The following is a 20,804-nucleotide window of genomic DNA, read 5'->3' as shown; positions in this document are numbered from 1 at the left end:
CTACGTCCCATGTTTGATGCTTCTTAGCAAAGTTTAACCAAGCTGTTTTGTGGTGTGGAAGGAGGCGTGGCCTTTAAAGACGTTTACAGTTTTAAAGCATTTTTCTCGTAAATGTTATATTATTGTTCTTGAGCTGCATTATGCGTCCGTAAGGGCCTTAATCTAGTTCGACGATCGGCTGGTGTCTTGCCGGACAACCCGTCGAATCCTCCTGCTCAACGACGGCGAAATTTTCTTGGGCCGACCACTTGAAATTCTCGTTCCATATCCCTCAGGGGTCTTTTAAGAAATTTGCAACAGCAATTTTACTACGCCCAATCTCACCAGCGATGTCACGTTGAGAGAGACCTTGCTTTTAGCAGCTCGACAATTCTGCCACGTTCAAACTCTGTCAACGTTTTAGCCTTTGCCATGTTTTAACCCAATGTAACACAGAAGATGTCAGTTGGAGATGTTGACAACGATAATGCTTGGACGTAAATCACTAAATTTCGTTACGTGTTTACCGGTTAATGCTTTGTTTCAGTATGGTCTTAAACTTTTTGACCAGCTAGTATGTAGGCTAATTTCATAGTGGGCACATTTTCCCTATTAAATGCTAAAAAGTTTTTTATTTCTATTTTCCCTTTTCTTCTTGTCATCTTTCGAAGCTCTACTCAAATAAGTGGTTGAGTCTAACAACGCAAAATGCATATTTTTTATTTATGTTCATTGGCCTTAAGATTTTGGCCAGCAGTGTATAACATTATGTTTTCTGAAGTTTTCATGTGTATTTATTTGTTCAAACGTTGTCTGACGTTACACAAATAGATAAAGAAACAGATTCTTTTCGAACTGTGTGAGCAGTAGTGCAACAAATTACTCTAGCCTTTGTTTCAAAATTTTAGTGCATAGCTACACAAAACATAAAATTGCCAAATATATATCCTTAATGTGGAACTGATTAATTAGACTAAATCAGCTAGTCGAAAGCAAAACAATTCCTGAACTGTTCTTGCTTGACCGAATAGTTTGATTTGACTGTCACGTTTATACGGCGCTCACAACTCCAAATTGCTTAGAGAGTTTCTGCGACAGTGAGTCGCAAAGAATCCAGCCCATATCGACCTAAAATAATCTTCATTAAAGTTTCTATACTTTATTATGTCATTCCAGAAAGGTGTATATATATACAAGTTTAAACTCAACGTATTTATTAAGTTACTAAAGGAAGAATAGAGACAGCAATTACCTGTTAAGATAATTCTTTTAAATAATTAACAAGAGAATCACACTCGATTATAAAAATATAGAAGCTAACTTTTAAGTGTTTTAAAACGTGCAATACACTTGTAAGAAAAAACACTGTTATGTTATAAAATTGTAATGACTAGAATACCTTTAACGAAAATAAAATTGGTGAAACTTTGTAGAATGGACGGCAACTGCCTGTTGTGGAAGACTTTCGAAATGTCATTATTTACGCCTTAGACTATTTTGAAATTAACATGTAAACTATTCTTCAGGCGGAAGACATTTGAAACGCCGTCCTCCACACTTGTGTCTCCACAACAGGCAGTTGTCGTCCATTCTACAAAGTTTTATCATGTATGCTCTGCCTAAACAATCTATCGAAGAAAACAAAATTGTTAAAGTTGGAAAAAATATGTAAAAAAATAACACATTTTACCCAAAAAGATGGAATATTAACTATTGAAAAATATCTGCCAATGATAAAGTACATTTTTTTTTAAATTCGCTCTGCTCACCATGGACGACCACTAAAAGTAACCATTCTCTCTCTTGTTTGAAATATGCGTTTAAGAAACCTACATCAATTTTTTCATTGTCTGAAAATAAAACAGAAAAATAATTGGACATTCACACTCTGTTTGGACAAACATTCATTCTCTGCGCTTATTATCACTCAAAAGTCAATGCGTCGACTCACCTCCTTCTTGAATTTCCTTTTTGTAGACCCCTTTTTCTTTGGCGACCTGCGCAGTGAAGATTTAAAGGATCCCTGTAAAGATGAGGCAGAAATATAAAGGAAGTCTGACTGACAGACGACGAGAACAGGTTCTAAGCAAAATTAAACCCTATCCTGGCAGGTAAAAGCGAAAGGGGAGTATGACTACATATGTACATTTGTGGACACGTTTTTGAATTAAATGTGGTGAAAATTTTAGATTGATGTCAGAATTATTATAGGTATCAGCATGCAGTAGGTCATTTTTAGTGGAATTAAAGAAATAATTGTAAAATATTTTATTCAGTATTACTTTAATAAATACAGTTTATATACATATACATATTATTTAATGATAGCATTATTGATTTTTAATTTGATACGTATGGGTCATTCCATGTCAACTCACCCAGAAAAAAGAACTTTTTACAGTTCATGTCATAGATTTTCTTGAAAACATTCAAGCAAAAATTTCATTTTGATTTATTCAGCCATACAAAATCCTATAGATGTACTGCATGGCTGAAAAATCAAAATGAAGCTTTTGCTTAATTTTTTTCAAGGAAATCTATGACATGAGTTGGGAAGCCCCAGCTGAGATGGCATGGAATGACCCGTATTTATCACAGAACAAGTTTGACAGCAGTAGATAAACAAAAATGTTTCCAATATAGCAACTGCGTTTGTGGAGCAGAAGGAATCTTATTTTCACATATAAACTGATTTCAACTTCTAAAATGTAAAGTAAATCAAACACCTAAAACTGAATAGAATGGATTCTATTGACTATCGGAAAAACTTAAATTAAAAATATTAAATAAGTGTTTTTAATATAATTTATTATTTGTTTAAAATAGTACAAAAACATATTTCAAGTATCAAAACTACAACACCACGTAAAATTACCTTTAAATTTAATAAAAGTTGTAATTTTAAGAAAAATAATAATAATTTGCTAGCAAATCATTTCAAGTGAGTATTTGTGCAGTATTGGTATTTGCAATCTCAACGTAACTGAATATGACACATGGACTAAGTATTCAGGTCAGACACACATCGGTCACAGACCAACAATAATTATCACGAATCTAGTTTAACATGCCCATTAACAGACAGACATTGGTCACATACCGACAATAATTGTCACTAATCTTGTCAATGATGAAATCTCTACTCACTTTCCGTGGAAGCTTGACTATCCAAGATGGAGGAACAATAATGTCAGTATGGATTCCCATTGTACACTGTTCTTCTAGCTTGTATAAATTGAAACACAATTCTTTATTGTGATAAGCTGACTTACACCAGGAACAACCAATAGCAACGATCTCCTGGAACAAATAAATGTTTTTAATTGACTGCTATTTAAATTGTGTTACACAAAAGAAGAAAGTTGTGGGCATACAAGAAGTTAAAAATATGATATTTGTGTTATCTGATATACGTTATACGAAGTCTCTCCGAGCTGGTTATATCTGGTTACACCGATCATGGAACGTTCATGTAGAAAGGGGATTAAGATAAGGTCAAAATGACCTTCGTGCTGACCATACAAAGTTTACTCATTCATTACTGCTGTTTCCTTATTGCAAAGCTACATATTGGGCTATCTGCACTTTATTCACAGCATGGAATTGAATTCCGTATTTTAGCGTTGTAAGTTCGTAAACATATCACAGACTCACCCGAGAGACAATTTTCTGAGTATCAACGCTAAATTACATTGTAAGAATCTCACCAACTAAAGCTGATAAAAATGCCTCGTTAGGAGAGGTAATCAAATCCAATTAACATTTTAAATGATACATTTTTCTTCAGAGTCTGCAATGTGTTAATTTCAAAGAAATGCCAAAATGTTCGTTTTCGAATTTCGCGCAAAGCTATACGAGGGATATCTGCGCTAGCTGTTCCTAATTTATCATTGTAAGATTACAGGGAAGGAAGCTATTTATGGCTACCCACCGTCAACTCTTAGGCTACTTTTTACTAAAGAACAGTGGGATTGACCATCATATTATAAGCCCCCCATGGCTGAAAGAACGAGCATGTTTGGTGTGATGAGGATTCGAACTCCAAAACTGCGAAGCGAGTACCACTTACTACTTGGCCATGCCGGCCCAATCTAGAAATGGCTAATAATCATAAATACAAAACTTTGCTAAGTTCAATATTCATTATTATATAACTTAAGAATCAAACTAATTAAAGATCAAAATTTGAAATGTCAATCACAATATGCTTAGATAAAATAATATAGTGACAGTATTTTTAGTATTATATACATTGCAGTCGATGATCAATACTTTAATCATGTTTATTTTTTCGAACACTGGTAATATATTAAAATTGGGAAATAATGTTCTTTGATAATAACAGTAACTTGAAACAAGCATCATTGGAGCCAATGTGAAAATACTAAAATAAATTAGTGTTAATTGAAGATTAAGCATGATTAAACAATGATAAACATAAATCTGTTTGGTTTATATTTTAAAGTGAACAATAACAACATTGGAATTAAAAATATATTGCATAAAATATCGTTTTCTTTATTGCCTAACTGAGATAGCCATTTATAAAACCGAGAAGACGAGTGTTATAAAATTTTGCTTTCACATTGGCGATCGAGATCTATTTATTTATGCAACGGAAAAGCATTTGCGACCCAATTAAACACTGTTGGAGGCTGTTTCTCTGTTGTTAATACATGGCTACATAATGACCTGAACCACTAGGCGGCTGTTAAAGACAGAAATTACACCATAAGAAAGCGATCGCGAAGCTTTGTTTTTCAATAACGTCAGAATTATTTCTTCGTCTATAGCATATGAAAAATGGAAGAGTCATGAAAATATATCAATAAGTGATATATAGTGTGCTAGGAAAAGCACACAGCTTCGCACGGGTGAATAAGATTGAAATATTTTAGCAATAAAATTTATCATGAAAGTAGAAACATCGATTCAATTTAAATAATTTATGAATTAAACAGATTTCTGTTTTATTACCAATGTTATAATTTTTAACCACAAGATACTTTAATTAAGTAAGCAATAAATATTCTAGTTTTGTTGTTTGTACATTTTATTTGATATTCTCATTATTTTGTTTGTTTTTGAATTTCGTGCAAAACTACTCGAGGGATATCTGCGCTAGTCGTTCCTAATTTAGCAGTGTAAGACTAGAGGAAAGGCAGCTAGTCATCACCACCCACCGCCAACTCTTGGGCTACTCTTTTGATAGAAAACAAAATTCAAGAATGTAGTTAAATCTAGAATTAGTTGCACTTGTTCAAGTAAATATCAACTCATGTGAAGTTTACAGATTATTTATGTATGGTGAAATAAAAGAACAATCCAAATGTGAATAAATATTTAAAAAACTATGAAATATTTTATGTAAAATATTTGCATAAGTTTAGGTTTGTTTTTTTAATTTCGCGCAAAGCTATAAGACGGCTAGCTGCGCTAGCTATCCCTAATTTAGCGATGTAAGACTAGAGGGAAGGCAGCTAGTCATTACCACCCACCGCCAACTCTTGGGCTTCTCTTTTACCAAAGAATAGTGGGATTGACCGTCACCTTATAACAACCCCACGGATGAAAGGCCGAGCATGTTTTGGTGCGACGGGGATTTAAACTCGTGACCTTTGGAATACGAGTCGAATGCCTTAACCCACCTGACCATGCAGGGCCCATAAGTTTAGGAATATGTTGGGAAATAATGATCAGAAACAAATAGGGATCTACCTTGGTTTTTAATAATAAAGCTTCTCTAATTTTTCTTCTTTTTGGTGTCAAGCTCGTGTTTTGGTACTGTAACATTCTGTTGTTTTACTCATACGCTCACGGACTTGGAAAGGGGTTTTTGGTATTCTTTCAACCTAATCTTCAAGATACGTCCTGTTACACCTATATAAAAATGCTGGACAACTGCTAACACGGTGTTTTGTAAATGTTTCACTATACAGTTTCCTTAACATATGTTTAATTTTTCTTTCGGTGGTGAAAATGAATCTAGGTGTTATGTTAAATTATATTTATGTACTAGTCTTTACAAAATTTTTGATAAAGGTACGACAATATTTACCATACGTGGGATGATCCGAGTAATTAGGTCTTTTGTTGTTTTTCTGTGTGCGTTTGTTTTTTTTTTATTTATCAACAGTTTCTTTAAGCGCATGACAGTTCAGTTAGGTGTTCCTGTTTTATATCGATTGTCTTTTCGGGATCTTGCGAAAAAATTTGCAGTAAGTCGTATCCCTTAATGACAAGGGGTTTGAGGGAATAGGTATACAATATCTAAGCTAGACATAATAAACGTCACTGTCTAAACTGTGTAAGCGTTGTGGAAGATGTGAAATGTTTTACTTTGTTTTAATTGGACGCTTAGATTGGAAACATAATGCTCTAAAAACTAGTTAAAGTATTTACAATGTTGTAATTTAGAGAGTTATAAGAAGATATAATTAGGCGTAACATTATTGGTTTTTTTATGGATTTTTTATAAACCGTAGATTTTGTTCTAGGGTGTCTTGTATGAAAACCTTATAAACTTTAAGTGTAAGAGTTGTTTTCATTAATTGAATTTTAAGTATTTTTCCAATGTTTTGTTGTAGGTTTGGTTAAAGTGACTATTTGACTGGATAAACTTAGACATGTCCTTCAATATATTTACCATTAATGAATCATACTGTTTGGTTCTTAGAATAAAGTTCTAGTTTCCTTTATCGGTTCTTTGGATAACAATGTCTTCGTTGTTCCTAAGATGTCTTAGGCCTTTTCTTTCTGTTGATTTCAAAATTTGATTTATAGTCTTTATTTTTTTTAGTATTTTTGAAAGTTTTTTTGTTTTAATAAATTCATCTAGGAAGTTATTTAATGAACCTGCTTTTGGTTTGGTAAGGAAACTGATCATTAAATTGTTCTTGGTTTTTGTTTTTGTGGGCTTTTCTTGGAATGTTAAATGTTTATAATGGATCTTCTTTGTTCTGAGATAAATTTAGATGCAGATTTTTTGTGGTCTTACACTTGGGATTAGTTGCTGTTCATTGGATTTGTTGAAAGGAGTAACTGTGTAGTTTACATCTTTAAGTTAAAGGTGTTTTTAAGGTTAACTAAGTTGAAAGATCGCGAGGTGGATTATATTATTCTTTAAAATGTCTCTATTTCTGACAAGCGAAGGTTTTCTAGTTTTCTATCTAACTTTCGCTTTATAGTTATATAAGGTGCTTTTATGTATCAGTGATGAAAGCAAGCTGTAATTTGCAGAGGGAGTTAAACTTGCAATAGAGCTATCTGGGCTAACCGTCCGTAATTTAGCAGTGTAAGACTAGAGGGAAGGCAGCTATTCATCACTACACAGTGTCAACTCTTGGACTTTTTCACCAACGACTGGTGGGATTAACAGTCACTTTGTAACGCCTTCACAATTGAAAAGGCGAGCATATTTGGTGTGACGGGATTTGAACCTGCGACCCTAACATTTTTAGTTGAGTGCTCTAATCGCATGGCGATAGTGAGTCCAGATCATAGCAAAGTTAGACGTCAGCACAAAGAACATAAACTTGCGAGAACAAAATTCCGTTGGTGCTGTAGCTAATGAGATAGGCCCGGCATGGCCTGGTGGTTAAGGCACTCAACTCGTTATCTGAAGGTTGCGGGTTCGCATTCCCGTCACACCAAACATGCTCGCCCTTTCAGCCGTGGGGGCGATATTATATATAGTCAGTCCCATTATTCATTGGTAAAAGAGTAGCCCAAGAGACTCACATTTCACTTTGAACTATTCCTTGGGTTCGCGTAGAAATATATTAAGCTTTTAATGTGACGTTAATTTCAGCCATAATTGTGAAGAATAATTAATTTTGCCATTCCACATAAATACCATGTTATACTTCACACTTGACTATATATGTATGTACGAGATGAATGATATGATAACAGTTTCCCTAATTTAATGAACACTTCACTGATACAGCAATCATCAGTATCGTGATTAAAAATCGGTTTGCGAAATACTAAGAGGTTCAATCAGTTATGTTTGCTAGTATGATTGGATTGGTTCACAGAATATTAACAAAGATGAACATCAAATACAGGTTTATCAGAGTATAAGTTAAAATGCCTTGTCCACTCTAGTTTGATAATTTACTCTGCAGTTTAATATGAGAAATTTAAAAATGACAAACTAGAGAGGGCGCAGATAGGCAATTTTTTATCATAGAATTGTATGATTTACCGCCAGGTTATAACGCTTGTTTGTTTGTTGTTGTTTTTTTTTTAAATTTCGCGCAAAGCTATACGAGAGTTATCTGCGCTAGCCGTCCCTAATTTAGCAGTGTAAGACTAGAGTAAAGGCAGCTAGTCATCACTAACCAATCTCCAACTCTTGGGCTACTCTTTTACCAACGAATAGTGGGATTGACCGTCACATTAAAACGCCCCCACAACTGAAAGGGCGACCATGTCTGGTGTGATGGGGATTCGAACCTGCGACCCTCAGATTACAAGTCTAGTGTCTTAACCACCTGGTCATGTCGGGCCAGGTTATAACGTCCCCTATGCTGAAAGGGTGAGCACGTTCAGTTATGGGACTTAAATATATTAAAACAGCTGGTATGGATAGAGAAGGCACTATGTAAAGGAACGAACAACGTTTCGATCTTCTTCGGTCATCGTCAGGTTCACAAAGAAAGAAAGAGGTAACTGAGCGATAGCTGACCACATGTTTCAAGACGGTTGTGTAATTGAGTGTAGGAATGTAGAGGACGTGCTTAGATGTTAGATTATATTTATTAATATAGGTATAAAGGTGTTCCTTTGTATTGGTTTATTTTGGGCTTAAGTTGTTGTATAAGTAAGACTTTAATTTTGCGTTTGTTTATGTTTGCTTCTTTATTTAGTATTTGGGTGTTTTCTTTGGTTATGTTGTGTTTAGGATTAAAATTCCAAACCCAAAGAATACGAGTGGAGCGTCCTAACTACCAGACCATGCCAGATTATGAGATGTGATACGGCAACATAGTCTAATATGTAAACCTTACTTTGAAATATAACTCATGAACTTAGCGAGATACATTAATCAGAACTTATCTAAGTCATAGTTCTGAGATATATTTTGATACATTGCTTCCTCAATTTTAACATTAAAGTTGTATTTCTTCAAAACGTGTAGGCAATACAGTTTATATAGTTTAATGTTTAGAAGTTATTACTGTGTAGGTGTAAAAAGTGTATATCAAATACCGCTGGAATTGTGATTTGTAAGCAAAATGCAAAAGATACGAACATGAATCAGGCGTGAATTGTTTATGTTCAAATATGATATAGAAACGACGTAATAACCATAACTTAACTGAGAAAATCTTGTTTTTAATCGTGTTGTTCCAATATAAAGAAAATCAGTGTTCCATAAACAAGAAACTGTGATTTAGCGTGTCCTGTCTAAGCGATGTTTATTACACTATAATGTATCAGCTTTGAATACTACATTGAAAGTTATACCACAACAAAGAAAGTTTAGCGAAACAAATACAGTGATGATATAGATTTTGAAGCCTGAAAGATGCTTCAACAGCCACGAAATAATAAGCAACAACAACAAAAACTCCTTTCTTACCTTGTTGCCAAATGAAAGCTTGGACTGAAAAGCCTGGAAAAATAAATAACAACAGATAAAAATGGAACAAGAGACAGGAATCTGTATATATATATATTTATATAGTTGTTTTGTGGGGTTTAATAACTAAATATATTGTTCGCCATATGACGTTTCTTGACCGGCACGGTGACTTACAGTTTTTCTAACAGATGAAGCTTGTAGTGTGATGTTTTTGAGATTAGACCAGATTGATTACAAATTTTTCTCTTACTGACGCAGTTTGTAGCGTGATTTTTCCGGTACTCAAGCACTTTGATAACAACTTTTTTTTCTGATTGACAAAGGTTGTAAAGTGTTGTTTTTTTTTTCCCGAGACTAGAGCGACTTCACTGCAATTTCTTTTTTACTGACGCAGTTTGCAGCATCACTTTTCCGAGAGCAGAGAATTGCAACCTTTTCCTGACTGGTGCAATTTATAGTGCGATTTTTTTCGTGACTGAAGCAGTTCGATTACAGCTTTTTATGTGACTAACGCAGTTTGTAGCGTGATTTTTTTCAAGACTGAAAAACTTTGATTACAATTTATTTTCTGATTGGTGCAGTTTCTGGTGCGCATTTTATTCGAGTGTAGAGCAGTATTATAACAACTTTTTTTTTCTGACTGACGCAGTTTGTAGCGTGATTTTCTGTGACTAGAGCAATTTGATTTCAACATTTTCGTGGCTGATAGAATTTTGTGTTGAACTTTATTCCCGAGACTAGAACAGTTTGACTATAATAACTTTTTTCTGACTGTCGCAGTTTGTGATGTGCTTTTTTTCTCGACACTGGAGCAGTTTGATTACAATATTTTCTGACTGACGCATTTTGTTGTTCTATTCCCCGTGACTGGAGTAGTTTGATTATAAGAAAAGGCAAAATTAATAAAAATAAAATAACTAGCACAGAATGTCGTAAAACTTTACACAATTGACAGTTCTATATCACCAACAATTAATTGTTTTTCCAGAATTTCGGAATTTTCCGAACCGCTCTTCATGACTAATGCAGCTTGTAATACGATTTCTTTTTACTGTCACAGTATGGGTACAAGTGTTCTTAAAATAACGCAATTTTTATAAACTTTTCTCTATTTAGCGCGTTCACCATATAGCATTTCCTCATTAATTCTAGTTTGGTTTTCGTCTTCTCATACATAAAACAATTTATCGTACATTCATTCCTAATAGTTTCTCATTTGTCATAAAATTCTTTAAGGTTTATTTTTTTGTGATCCCACTATCTTTTGGGCATTTTGATTTCTTGCTATGAGCGTATTTTTAATATATTTATGTTTGTACAGCACATACAGATTATATGTATAAATACAATTTTTATGAACGCTAATAACCGTTTTTGCGAGAAGAAAATGAATAATAGTTACTAGAATGTGTGTAGCAACTCATAACATTATAGATCAGAACTAAACCTTAACTTATAAATTAATGGAGCTAATTCTACATAACAAAATGACTAGGTTTAGACAATTCCATATGTATATATAATATATGAAAACTAAAATTTATAATGAATAGATTGCACTGAATAACATTATTTGTTGGATACTCTCTCAGTAGGCATGGCAACAGTTTCAAGTTAGAAAGATGAAGTGACTCTCTATATACACAGGACCAAATCTATTATCTAAATCAGAAATACTGTAGTAGATGTTTCAAATGCTGGAATGACACTATTTTTATGTTTCTAAACAGACCTAAGCACTCTTACGCCATTTTAAAACAACAATCTCATGCCTGTTTAACAGCAAGAGAAATAAACTGTCAAAACGTTGTACAATTATTCTTCTGTATGTTCTCGTCGTTGAAGAGGTAAAACATTTAGTAAACTAAAGGAAATGATAACTAAAATAAATTGTATTTGTGCATACGAATCTGAACTAGGGGTTGCTTCTGTTCTGACACCTGTGGCTCATTAATTAATATTTTTATATGTGATGTTTCATAATTTCGTTAGTGCTCGATTCAAACTGTTTACGTAATAGCCACATGATGTGTAGAAATTCTAAACCTGAGACTGGATAATGTTCTAAGACGCTGGGACTTCTCCTGACATTGGGGTTTGAATCCCTCGTTTGGTGGAATTTTGTACTATTTATTCTAAAATAATATATCATATCAGAATGAATTATATATTTTATAAATTAATAGAAATGAGCATTTAATACAAATATTGTTATTTTATCATTTTCCTTCTCGTAGTATCATGATCACAATACTTAAATGGACCACCATGTGTAAAGAATAGACCTAACCATTTTGTATCAAAAAGCATTAAACATTTTGAAGCAACTGCAGTTTTGACAAGCACTGTTTATTTCCGTGTACATATGTAAGGTATTGCACCATAACATTCTATTTTTGTAATTCTAATATCCTTAGGTTATTTTGCATTCTGTTGCATTAAAGCAATAACTTCATCAATATTTTAGGAATGAACTGCTTAGAAGTGTTAAGATTACTGTTTTTTTTCCCCGAGACATTTGTGGCCCTTGAAGTCCATAACTTGAATAAATCAAGTATTATGAAAAGATAATAATACACTTCTGTTAAATTCAAGTTTTCGTTAAAAATTTTGATGAGAACCCAAGTTGTAATATTTAATCAAATCAATTTAGGTACACAACACCAGACTAGATAGAATAAAGGATTCAACTATATACCGATTTTATATCATAAATCATAAATGAGCTAAATTATATAAAAGAGTAAGCTCTGTAAAAAAATGTGATATAAAAATGAAACAAGTTAAAGACAAAAAAATGTGGAATATTTGGCCTCGTCTTTTTATTGTCACGAGAACTAGCGGCAACATTCACATAAAAAGAAGTAAAGAACCAATTCTTGGGCTAATATCGTTTGATTATACGGTTCAGTTCGATCGTCACTCTCATAGTACGCTCACCGCTCCATAGAGCGGAGTGCGTTTCTCCGGAAACGGTTCATGAAACAAGAATGTCTGAGCAGGCTAATCACTATGACAGGTCATGCCTAAAAGTGATTGTTGTTTCTCTGTGAATGGTGTTATTAGAAATAATTGTTTGACGTTATTGTCATTTCTAGTAATACATAGACCACTGTCAGCTCTAAACGATATTGTGGAATGAGTGTTAGGTTTGGGGTTTTTATTTACCCAATTTCCTGTGGAATAGCAGGATATTTGCTATATATATATATATATTATTTTTGTAAATGTAATATCCCGTTCTTTTTGTTTACAGGAAGATGTTTAGCTTATTTATACATTGTTTTTGTAAGTCTGGGTTGTCAAGGTTTCTTATCGTGAGAAAAATCCTTTTAGATCTTGTAAGTGATGGACAGAAGAAAGCCTAACATAAACAGTCTGATACAAGTATAGATTGACGACACCTTACGACAATACATTTTCTATAATTATAAGTTCATTATAAGGACTTCAGTAAATAAAATACAAATATCAATACTTGAACATTAGTTAGGTACTTATTGTTTATCAAAACATATAATTAATTTTAAATACTAATGAACCAAACTTGAAAAGGCTTGTAATAAACAAGTGTTGTTCATTAGTATTATATTATAATTAAATATATTCATTATTGATTAATTATTAAGGAAATCACGAATTAAACTAACCACAGATTAGCAAATTATGATAAAGCGGTGCATAAACAGTAGAAGTTCAGAAATAAAACATCGATACAGAGCACATAGTTTAATGTGTTTTAATATTATATTTAATCTGTGGCATGCCCAACACAAATAAAGGCAAATTATGTATATTATCACAGGCGGACTTGGACGTAGTTTTGTGTGGTTAATGTTCAAATAAATTACTACTACCTAACTAGGACCGAACAACATATTAATTGAAAGGTATGGACGTGAAGAAACTATTACACTACATACATACGTGTAGATCTGAAAAACATATTGCAATATAGTCGTCAAAATACACAGGTGTGAAGAAAATATTACATTATATGCCTACGTGAAGATCTGAAGAACATATTGCAATACAGTAATCAAAATACATAGGTGTGAAGAAAATATTACACTGTATACCTACGTGAAGATCTGAAGAACATATTGCAATACAGTAATCAAAATACATAGGTGTGAAGAAAATATTACTCTGTATACATCAAAAGGTGTAAGTGTGAGAGCATATTATGTTACTACTAAAAATCCAAATGATGTCATTGAAATCTTAATGACAAATTAATCCTACCAAACAACTAAACCTTTCTTCTTTTTTACATGTTAATTCAGAACTATACTTTCCAACACTTTCACAATAATTACACTAGAACTTCCCCACCTTTCCACATTGTTTACAGCGACCTTTCTGCTGTCTCCGATGGACCCAATGATGGTGAATCACAGTTTGCTACAAATATAAAATGAAACAGCTCAACAGCAACCAACTTATAAATGAATAACAACTACAGTGTTAAATGAACAGCTACAGACGCAATATGCTTTTTCGAATCTATTCATTTTAACAACCGAACAGAAAAAAAGGCACACACACACACACACACATATATATATATATATACAAAATTTAAAAACAAATTAACAATTCATCTGACAGAAGTTTTAAGGAATGCAAAAATGATCGTTTTTTATACAATGAACAACAAAATATGACCTAGGACTTTAAAATCATTTTGTTTATTCACAATATTCACGCTGTACTTTATTGTTAAACGTGTATTTACTTTGGGTAGTACAATGTTAACAATGGTTTATTCTGAACCACATTAACTTTAGATGAAATCATAAGCATTTTTTAAATAATGCATTATCCCTATGAACGATTGTAGACGATATTTCGAGGTGTCATATGAAATTTCTGACATCTAATATGGCTACTAGAATTCTTGGTCGTTTTCCTTTTCTTTATATTTATCATAAGAATTGCAATATTAGTTTCTTTACCAAATTAAAAAATCACAAAGTCCTTTCTCGCTGCTTTATAATATTCCCATGAAAAACCCACGATTTTTTGGCGTTCGAAAATTAGAAATTGAGAAAAGAAATATTGAAATCGTGCAAATATAATTCTAGTCTAAATTTTAAAATATATTCAGTTTGTAATATTTTCTAAATTGTTAAATAATTTAAAGTTAATTTACAACACATCACAGATTTAAATTCATATTTTAAAATGGAAATGATTTAAAGATTTCTTTCGAGTATCAACTAGAGATTCAGGGCCAAGGAGCTTCACACGTAATTTGAGGACCGCGGGTTCGAATTCCCGTCGCACCAAACATGCTCGACTTTTCAGCCGTGGGGGTGTGACGGTCAATTCCACAATTCGTTGGTAAAAACGTAGCTCAAAAGTTAGCGGTGGATAGTATTGACTAGCTGCCTTCCCTTTAGTCATACACTGCTAAATTAGGGACGGCTAGCTCAGATAGCCTTCGTGTTGTTTTGCGTGAAATTAAAAACAAACAAACAAAATGATTCAGTTTGGACGTTTAAAAGAAAATATTTAAAAAGTTAAAAAGTATAGCTAATATATACATATTGTAACCATAAATTTTTAAGCCGTAAACAAAACACATTAGAATTTAACCAAATACGCTGCATATTTAAAACAAAAATCCTAGGGTAAAAGCTACGACGTGGGATTATATAATGTATCCTAGGTTTTGGATTCACATTGCGGTGGATTGTTTGTTTGTTTTGAATTTGGCGCAAAGCAACTCGAGGGCTATCTGCGCTAGCCGTCCCTAATTTAGCAGTGTAAGACTAGAGGTAAGGCAGCTAGTCATCACCACCCACCGCCAACTCTTCGGCTACTCTTTTACTAACGCATAGTGGAATTGACCATCACATTATAACGTCCCCACGGCTAAAAGGGGGAATATGTTTGGTGCGACAGGGATTCGAAATCGCGACCCTTAGATTATGAGTCGAACGCCTTAACACAATTGGCCATGCCGGGCTCCATTGCGGTGGAGATACACCGTCTATCAGTCTTAACCCCCAATTCGCTAGTTTCATATGAAAATATTAGAACTTTAGTATTTGGGAGAGCGAGATGTGGGTGTTCAAGTCCACAACGTCCCACATCTATATTACTCTTCCCTGCATGCAAACAGTGACTACTCTCCCAAGGTAAAATAAGAATAAGAAAAAGATAAACATAAAAAATGAAAAATAAATAAAATAAAATAAAAATATAAGGGAAATAAGGAATATTTATATTTATATATACAGAGTGGTCCAAAAGTAGGTACATAATTGCATATGTTGAATCTATTGACTTGTTTTGAGGTGCAGAATATACTGAGTTGCATTTGTCGAATATTTTAATTTTTTTTAGGTGATAACACGATAATCTGGTAACCAACAAAAGTGGCACGCAGACTCCTTAACAGGGTAAACAACGATGGGTTTTAATTTGAACATTTGCGAGTTTAACTTTCCCATAATTGATGTAATGTACAGTTTAATTTCAATTTAATTACCATAAATACATTATCAATTATAAGCTACATAATTATCTTTGGGTCGGAACGCTCTATGTGTGTATATATATTAAATAGAGTCTGGTGGTGTATAGTCAAAAAGTCACAAAGGAGTCTTTGCTATTTAATAAATAAGTCAAGAATATTATCCAGATATATACCGTAAGTTTAGCGGCTACGAAATGATTTTAAACATCTTACCTCTCTGTACTGCCTTATTCCAACATCTTTGAACGTTGGCTTACAATAAAACTTCTGAAAAACAAATAAAATAAAAACACTGTTAATTACATATTAAGTAGACGCTGTGGGAAAGACTTAATAAAGTGACAAGTTATCACTTTAAACACTATTTCTAAAGTATGTATGCATAATTAATATTCTTTATGAATACTTTCAGTGACGATTAAACTTGAAACAGATTAAGTTAAAAAGTACAAGGCTCACTTTTTAGTAATATTATTGTCATGTCATCAAAAACAAAAATGTGGATAAAACTCATACTACGTATGTACCGCTATCACAAACTTATAAAATATAAAACACCAAGGATGACCAACAGCCCCGTGATCTACACGTCATTCATTCAGGCGCACCACATTTCTCCAGCAGAAGAGGGTGGAGAACAGCCCAACGTTCTTGGACCCGCCACGGCTCCAAGTAGACATACCTCGCGCAATGTATGTACGCCCCGGACTATTAAAAACGTATGTAACTTTGGGCTCTTGACGAAAGAACACGTAGAGCATCAGAGATTATGGGGATGTATCTGGTTAGGCTATCACCTTCCAGACACAGTAGCAACTCATGGTAAAGCCAGCTTTTGTTATGAATGAAGCCTTTGCCCCAACCCTGCCACATTTTATGACTTCGTTTTTTGCTGCCTCAGCCAGCTGTGTGGCGTCATAGGCTTTTCATGTTCCAGCTTGGATCTCGTTATTCTTCTGGTGATACCTCCCCACATATAAACTCCTGCTCCAAGATTTTGCTGTCACCTAGTGGAGAGACATGTGATTCGAGGTTGTGTTGAGTTTTGCTTCAGTCAGCATCTGAATCTCACGATGCATTATGGCCTTAACAGCCAAGCAGCAACTAACATACTGGCTAGCCACAGCTAGAGCTGCCACTTCCAGGCCCAGAAAACAACCAGGGTGGTAGTAATAGTGTAAAGAAGCCGCCGATACCCATTGCCATACTGGCGTTGATGAGGGCAGTGCCCACGCCGTCTTCAACGTTAACACCATAGTGGTGTTTTTGTAAAGGGCAGCACACTTCTCTTTCTCATCTTCGAGTTGCTGCTTGAGGAGTCTTATCAGCTGCAGCCTGTGTTTGTGCTTAGCTACCTGCCAACCCCATTGGCTGTTCTGCTGGCAGTTCTGAATAAATACTTGCCTTTCTCATAGGATATTCTGCAGATACTGTCAAAGTTGCAGGGATAACACCACCACCAACTGCGAGTGCAAGCATCAGGGTTTATATGATAAACCCAGTGCTGTGAGAAAGAAAGTAATTGTGATCCTCTGTCCCCTGAACAGTCTGTGAAGGCACTCGGCAAGAGTGGTCTTCATTGAAGAACTTAACTGATCATTTTATGCATCTACTTGATTTGGAAGTAAAATGCTTTGCCATTAGTGGAGATTACCGCCAAATGAGTTGCCTTTTCATTTTCTAGACTGCAAAGACATTTTTCAATATGGCATCGAGTAAACGCATATTTAGCTTCACCTAGCTTTTGTTTTTCTAGGTTGATCTGGTAATCCACAACTGAAAGTTTGATGAGATTGTCAACATTAACTTGTGAAGCTTATGGAGGTTTATTGGGGGTTGTACATGGTACCAAGGATCTCATCAATTTCGGCATCTGTGAGAATGGTTCTAATTTTGTGAACAGCACCTGAAGATTCTAAGGCAGGTTGCCCCAGTTCCTGAAATTTGACACTGTCTGCAGTTGCTACTGCTCCATCCAGTTGACTGACTGGAGAGTTGTAACAGCCTGGGAAGTAGTCATTTGCTCCCTTTCCACTTCCAATCTACAAACCACAATTTCTGCTGGATCAATCATGCTGACACCACTATTCACAATATTGTTGGCTATTGCTGAGAGTACCAAAGGTTTGCCATTCTTGCTCTAAAGCTCAAGTCACGGGTAGGTTTGCAGTGGCAGTTGTTACACCTCATTGGGCATAAAGACTAAGGGATTATGCCTCGTGTGGGAGGAACCATGGCTGATTCTATTTTGGGAGCACCTTATAGTCGGCATCTCCTGTTGGAGACCAATGGCTATTATTGTGCCTACAGCTACCATTCCCATGGGAACGGCGGACCAAGCCTCCGTCGTCGTTCCGAATGGACCAATAGGGTCTGTAAAACTGTTTTAATTCTCGTTGTCAACATCTATTTTATCACCCTCCTCTAGGGTAATTGCATTAAGATCAAAGTTTAACAACATCCATTGTTCTGCTTCACTGAAGATAACGAATAAAAGCAACAGTGGATTAAATACAACAATGGCTTCAGCTTAGTATGGATGCAAACTTTACCGAAACTACACAGTGTAAGACTCACTTGGGTTAAGGGGATTCGCCAGTCATTTGTCATTACAAGCAAATCATCCACTTTTGTTCAGAACCAGCAGCTCTTGGTCTGCTCTACAACTTTCGAAATTCATAACATGATTGTCCTGGGAACCACTCACCTGGCCTTCACAATATTTATCATGTCAATTGATGTAAATTACACCATTGCACATAGCCATGAACAAAACCACAATTAAGATCACAAGGTAATGAGGTTATGTACTTTGATGACTCGGGTGTGTACTAACACTACAATAACATTCCGAAAAGTGCAACATAGTGCAATAATGCACAATGCCATGATATCAACACTACAACATCCCAGAAATGCCATCAATCTGCATGTACGTACAGGAAAAGGCAGGGGTGATAGAACACCAGGCCATCACAAAGGTCTATAGCAGCTGGTTATATATCTCACTTTAAGTATATGTTCCTGGATTCTTACATGCCCTTCTACCAAACAGCCCTGGGAGACAGGTTGGAGTACGAGATCGCCTTTAATTGACTACAGCAGAGTCCTTTGGGTCACAGGAAAGAGTCAGCCTTATACAGAATCAGAAACATCTCACTGGAGTATAACATGGCTGCCCAACTTGAGCTTGTGAGGATGGTCTGCAACCAATATGCTGGGTACATAGCCATTCTGCATGATTGAGGCTTATGGCTTCACAAGCTGACCAAAAACAAGTGAAAAGCTGTAGGACATAAACTTGAATGGGCCTGCCAAGTCTATGAAGGGCATTATCATGCGATATGAAAATCCCAAAGCCAATGATGCCCCATGAGCCACAGAATATGAGAGCTTTTACAATCCAAAGATCACCAAGGTGGAGGTGACCATTGAAGGTGTACCTAACCAGCTCTACAGCAAAGGCAGGCAAACATATCAGCACTTTGAGGCTTGACTTACAAACCTTAAATGACAACCAGCTACACAACAGTGGACACTCGGTAAAAAATACAAATAAGGGTGTCATTATTCAGACCAACAAAGAGGCTGAGAGAGGTGACATATCGAACATGTACCTGTATATTATCATGGATGTGCAACTCAACACTGAAGACGACCACTTTGTGTCAGCACCTTGGTGAGAATGGCTCAGTGCTCCTCTGCAAAGACCCCTACTGCACTAGGATCTGTTGTCAGAAAGACTGTGGGAAAACAGTTTTATTTTGAGACCTTCTGGAGGGCCCTACCATTGTGTCTTTCAGTACATCATCATCCTCTGCTTCACTGTCCGATACAACAAGACATATCAAACCTAACCATGGCCATGTAGTAACTCCAAAGTTTACATAGTTCATCCAGAATAGTGGCTTCATGACTAGTTGTGGGCATTCCTTTACCTGTTTTCTAGTGGGTTGACACTGTACTTAAATGAAGACTGTAGTGCAATGAAGGCTCTAGCAAAGAAAACGGGTGTCCTTTCCAAGTTGTCCTTCAGCATCCATCATGCACAGCGAAGTGTGTGGGTACTCACACAAAAGTAGAACTTGGTCTTAAAAGACCTCTAGGATAAAACATGCTTGGTTGCCCTGTTTCACTGCACAAATTGCGAGGACGGTCTCCATGAGAATAATGTTATCCCATAAAAGATGAGTGGGTCATGGGGAAGATAATATTTGCAGAAACAAAGCATGCAAACCTTTGGCTAATGAATGATCATCCAGCAGCTTATAACGTGCTTGCTTAAGTTAAGCATGTGGGAAGCATTCCTACTTATCACTCAAACCCTAATTTTGGGGTCTTGAGGCTGGATTCTCTGAACATATTACATTTAAGAGGCTGGTGGTGTATTTAATTAATATCATTGCTGTTCCAGCATTTGAAAAAGAATGACTGTGACAAAACTACTGACCAATTATTGAATGAACTAGAAGATTCGCAGGAACTTCATAGCATAAGTTTACTTGTAATCCAAACGAATGGCAGCAAACCTCCAGCTAGGCATGAAGTCATTACTGTGCTGGAGCAAATTCATCAGCGATTATGTCAACATTATGCCTGTTAAAGAAATAGAAAAATCTATGTCTGTAACAAAGCACGAGTTTGAATGACTATAACAAAGTCTTTGTGGTAAGCTGCTCTTTAGCTCTATGTAATAACAGCCAGTGCTTTCCTCCCTGTCCCAACCAAAATTTGGCCAAAGCTTGT

The 20,804-nt window shown here is 35.1% G+C and overlaps 1 protein-coding gene across 6 annotated transcripts in view; it reads right to left on the bottom strand.

Moving 5' to 3' along the window:
• LOC143244972 (eye-specific diacylglycerol kinase-like) overlaps positions 1-20,804 on the bottom strand; it is a 324,629-nt gene that overhangs the window by 37,639 nt on the left and 266,186 nt on the right. For all 6 annotated transcript variants that reach the window (XM_076490645.1, XM_076490634.1, XM_076490655.1 and 3 more), the window contains 5 exons: positions 16,272-16,325; positions 13,907-13,975; positions 9,569-9,601; positions 3,127-3,279; positions 1,931-2,002 (listed from right to left, as the gene is read on the bottom strand). In XM_076490645.1, coding sequence (XP_076346760.1) covers positions 1,931-2,002; positions 3,127-3,279; positions 9,569-9,601; positions 13,907-13,975; positions 16,272-16,325 — 381 coding nt within the window. The remainder of the gene's footprint in view (positions 1-1,930; positions 2,003-3,126; positions 3,280-9,568; positions 9,602-13,906; positions 13,976-16,271; positions 16,326-20,804) is intronic.

The sequence above is a fragment of the Tachypleus tridentatus genome, chromosome 1, assembly GCF_004210375.1.
Source record: "Tachypleus tridentatus isolate NWPU-2018 chromosome 1, ASM421037v1, whole genome shotgun sequence".
In the NCBI taxonomy this organism is placed as follows: Eukaryota; Metazoa; Arthropoda; class Merostomata; order Xiphosura; family Limulidae; genus Tachypleus; species Tachypleus tridentatus.
Note: the sequence above shows the minus strand (reverse complement) of the source record. Positions and strands in the feature narration are given on the sequence as shown.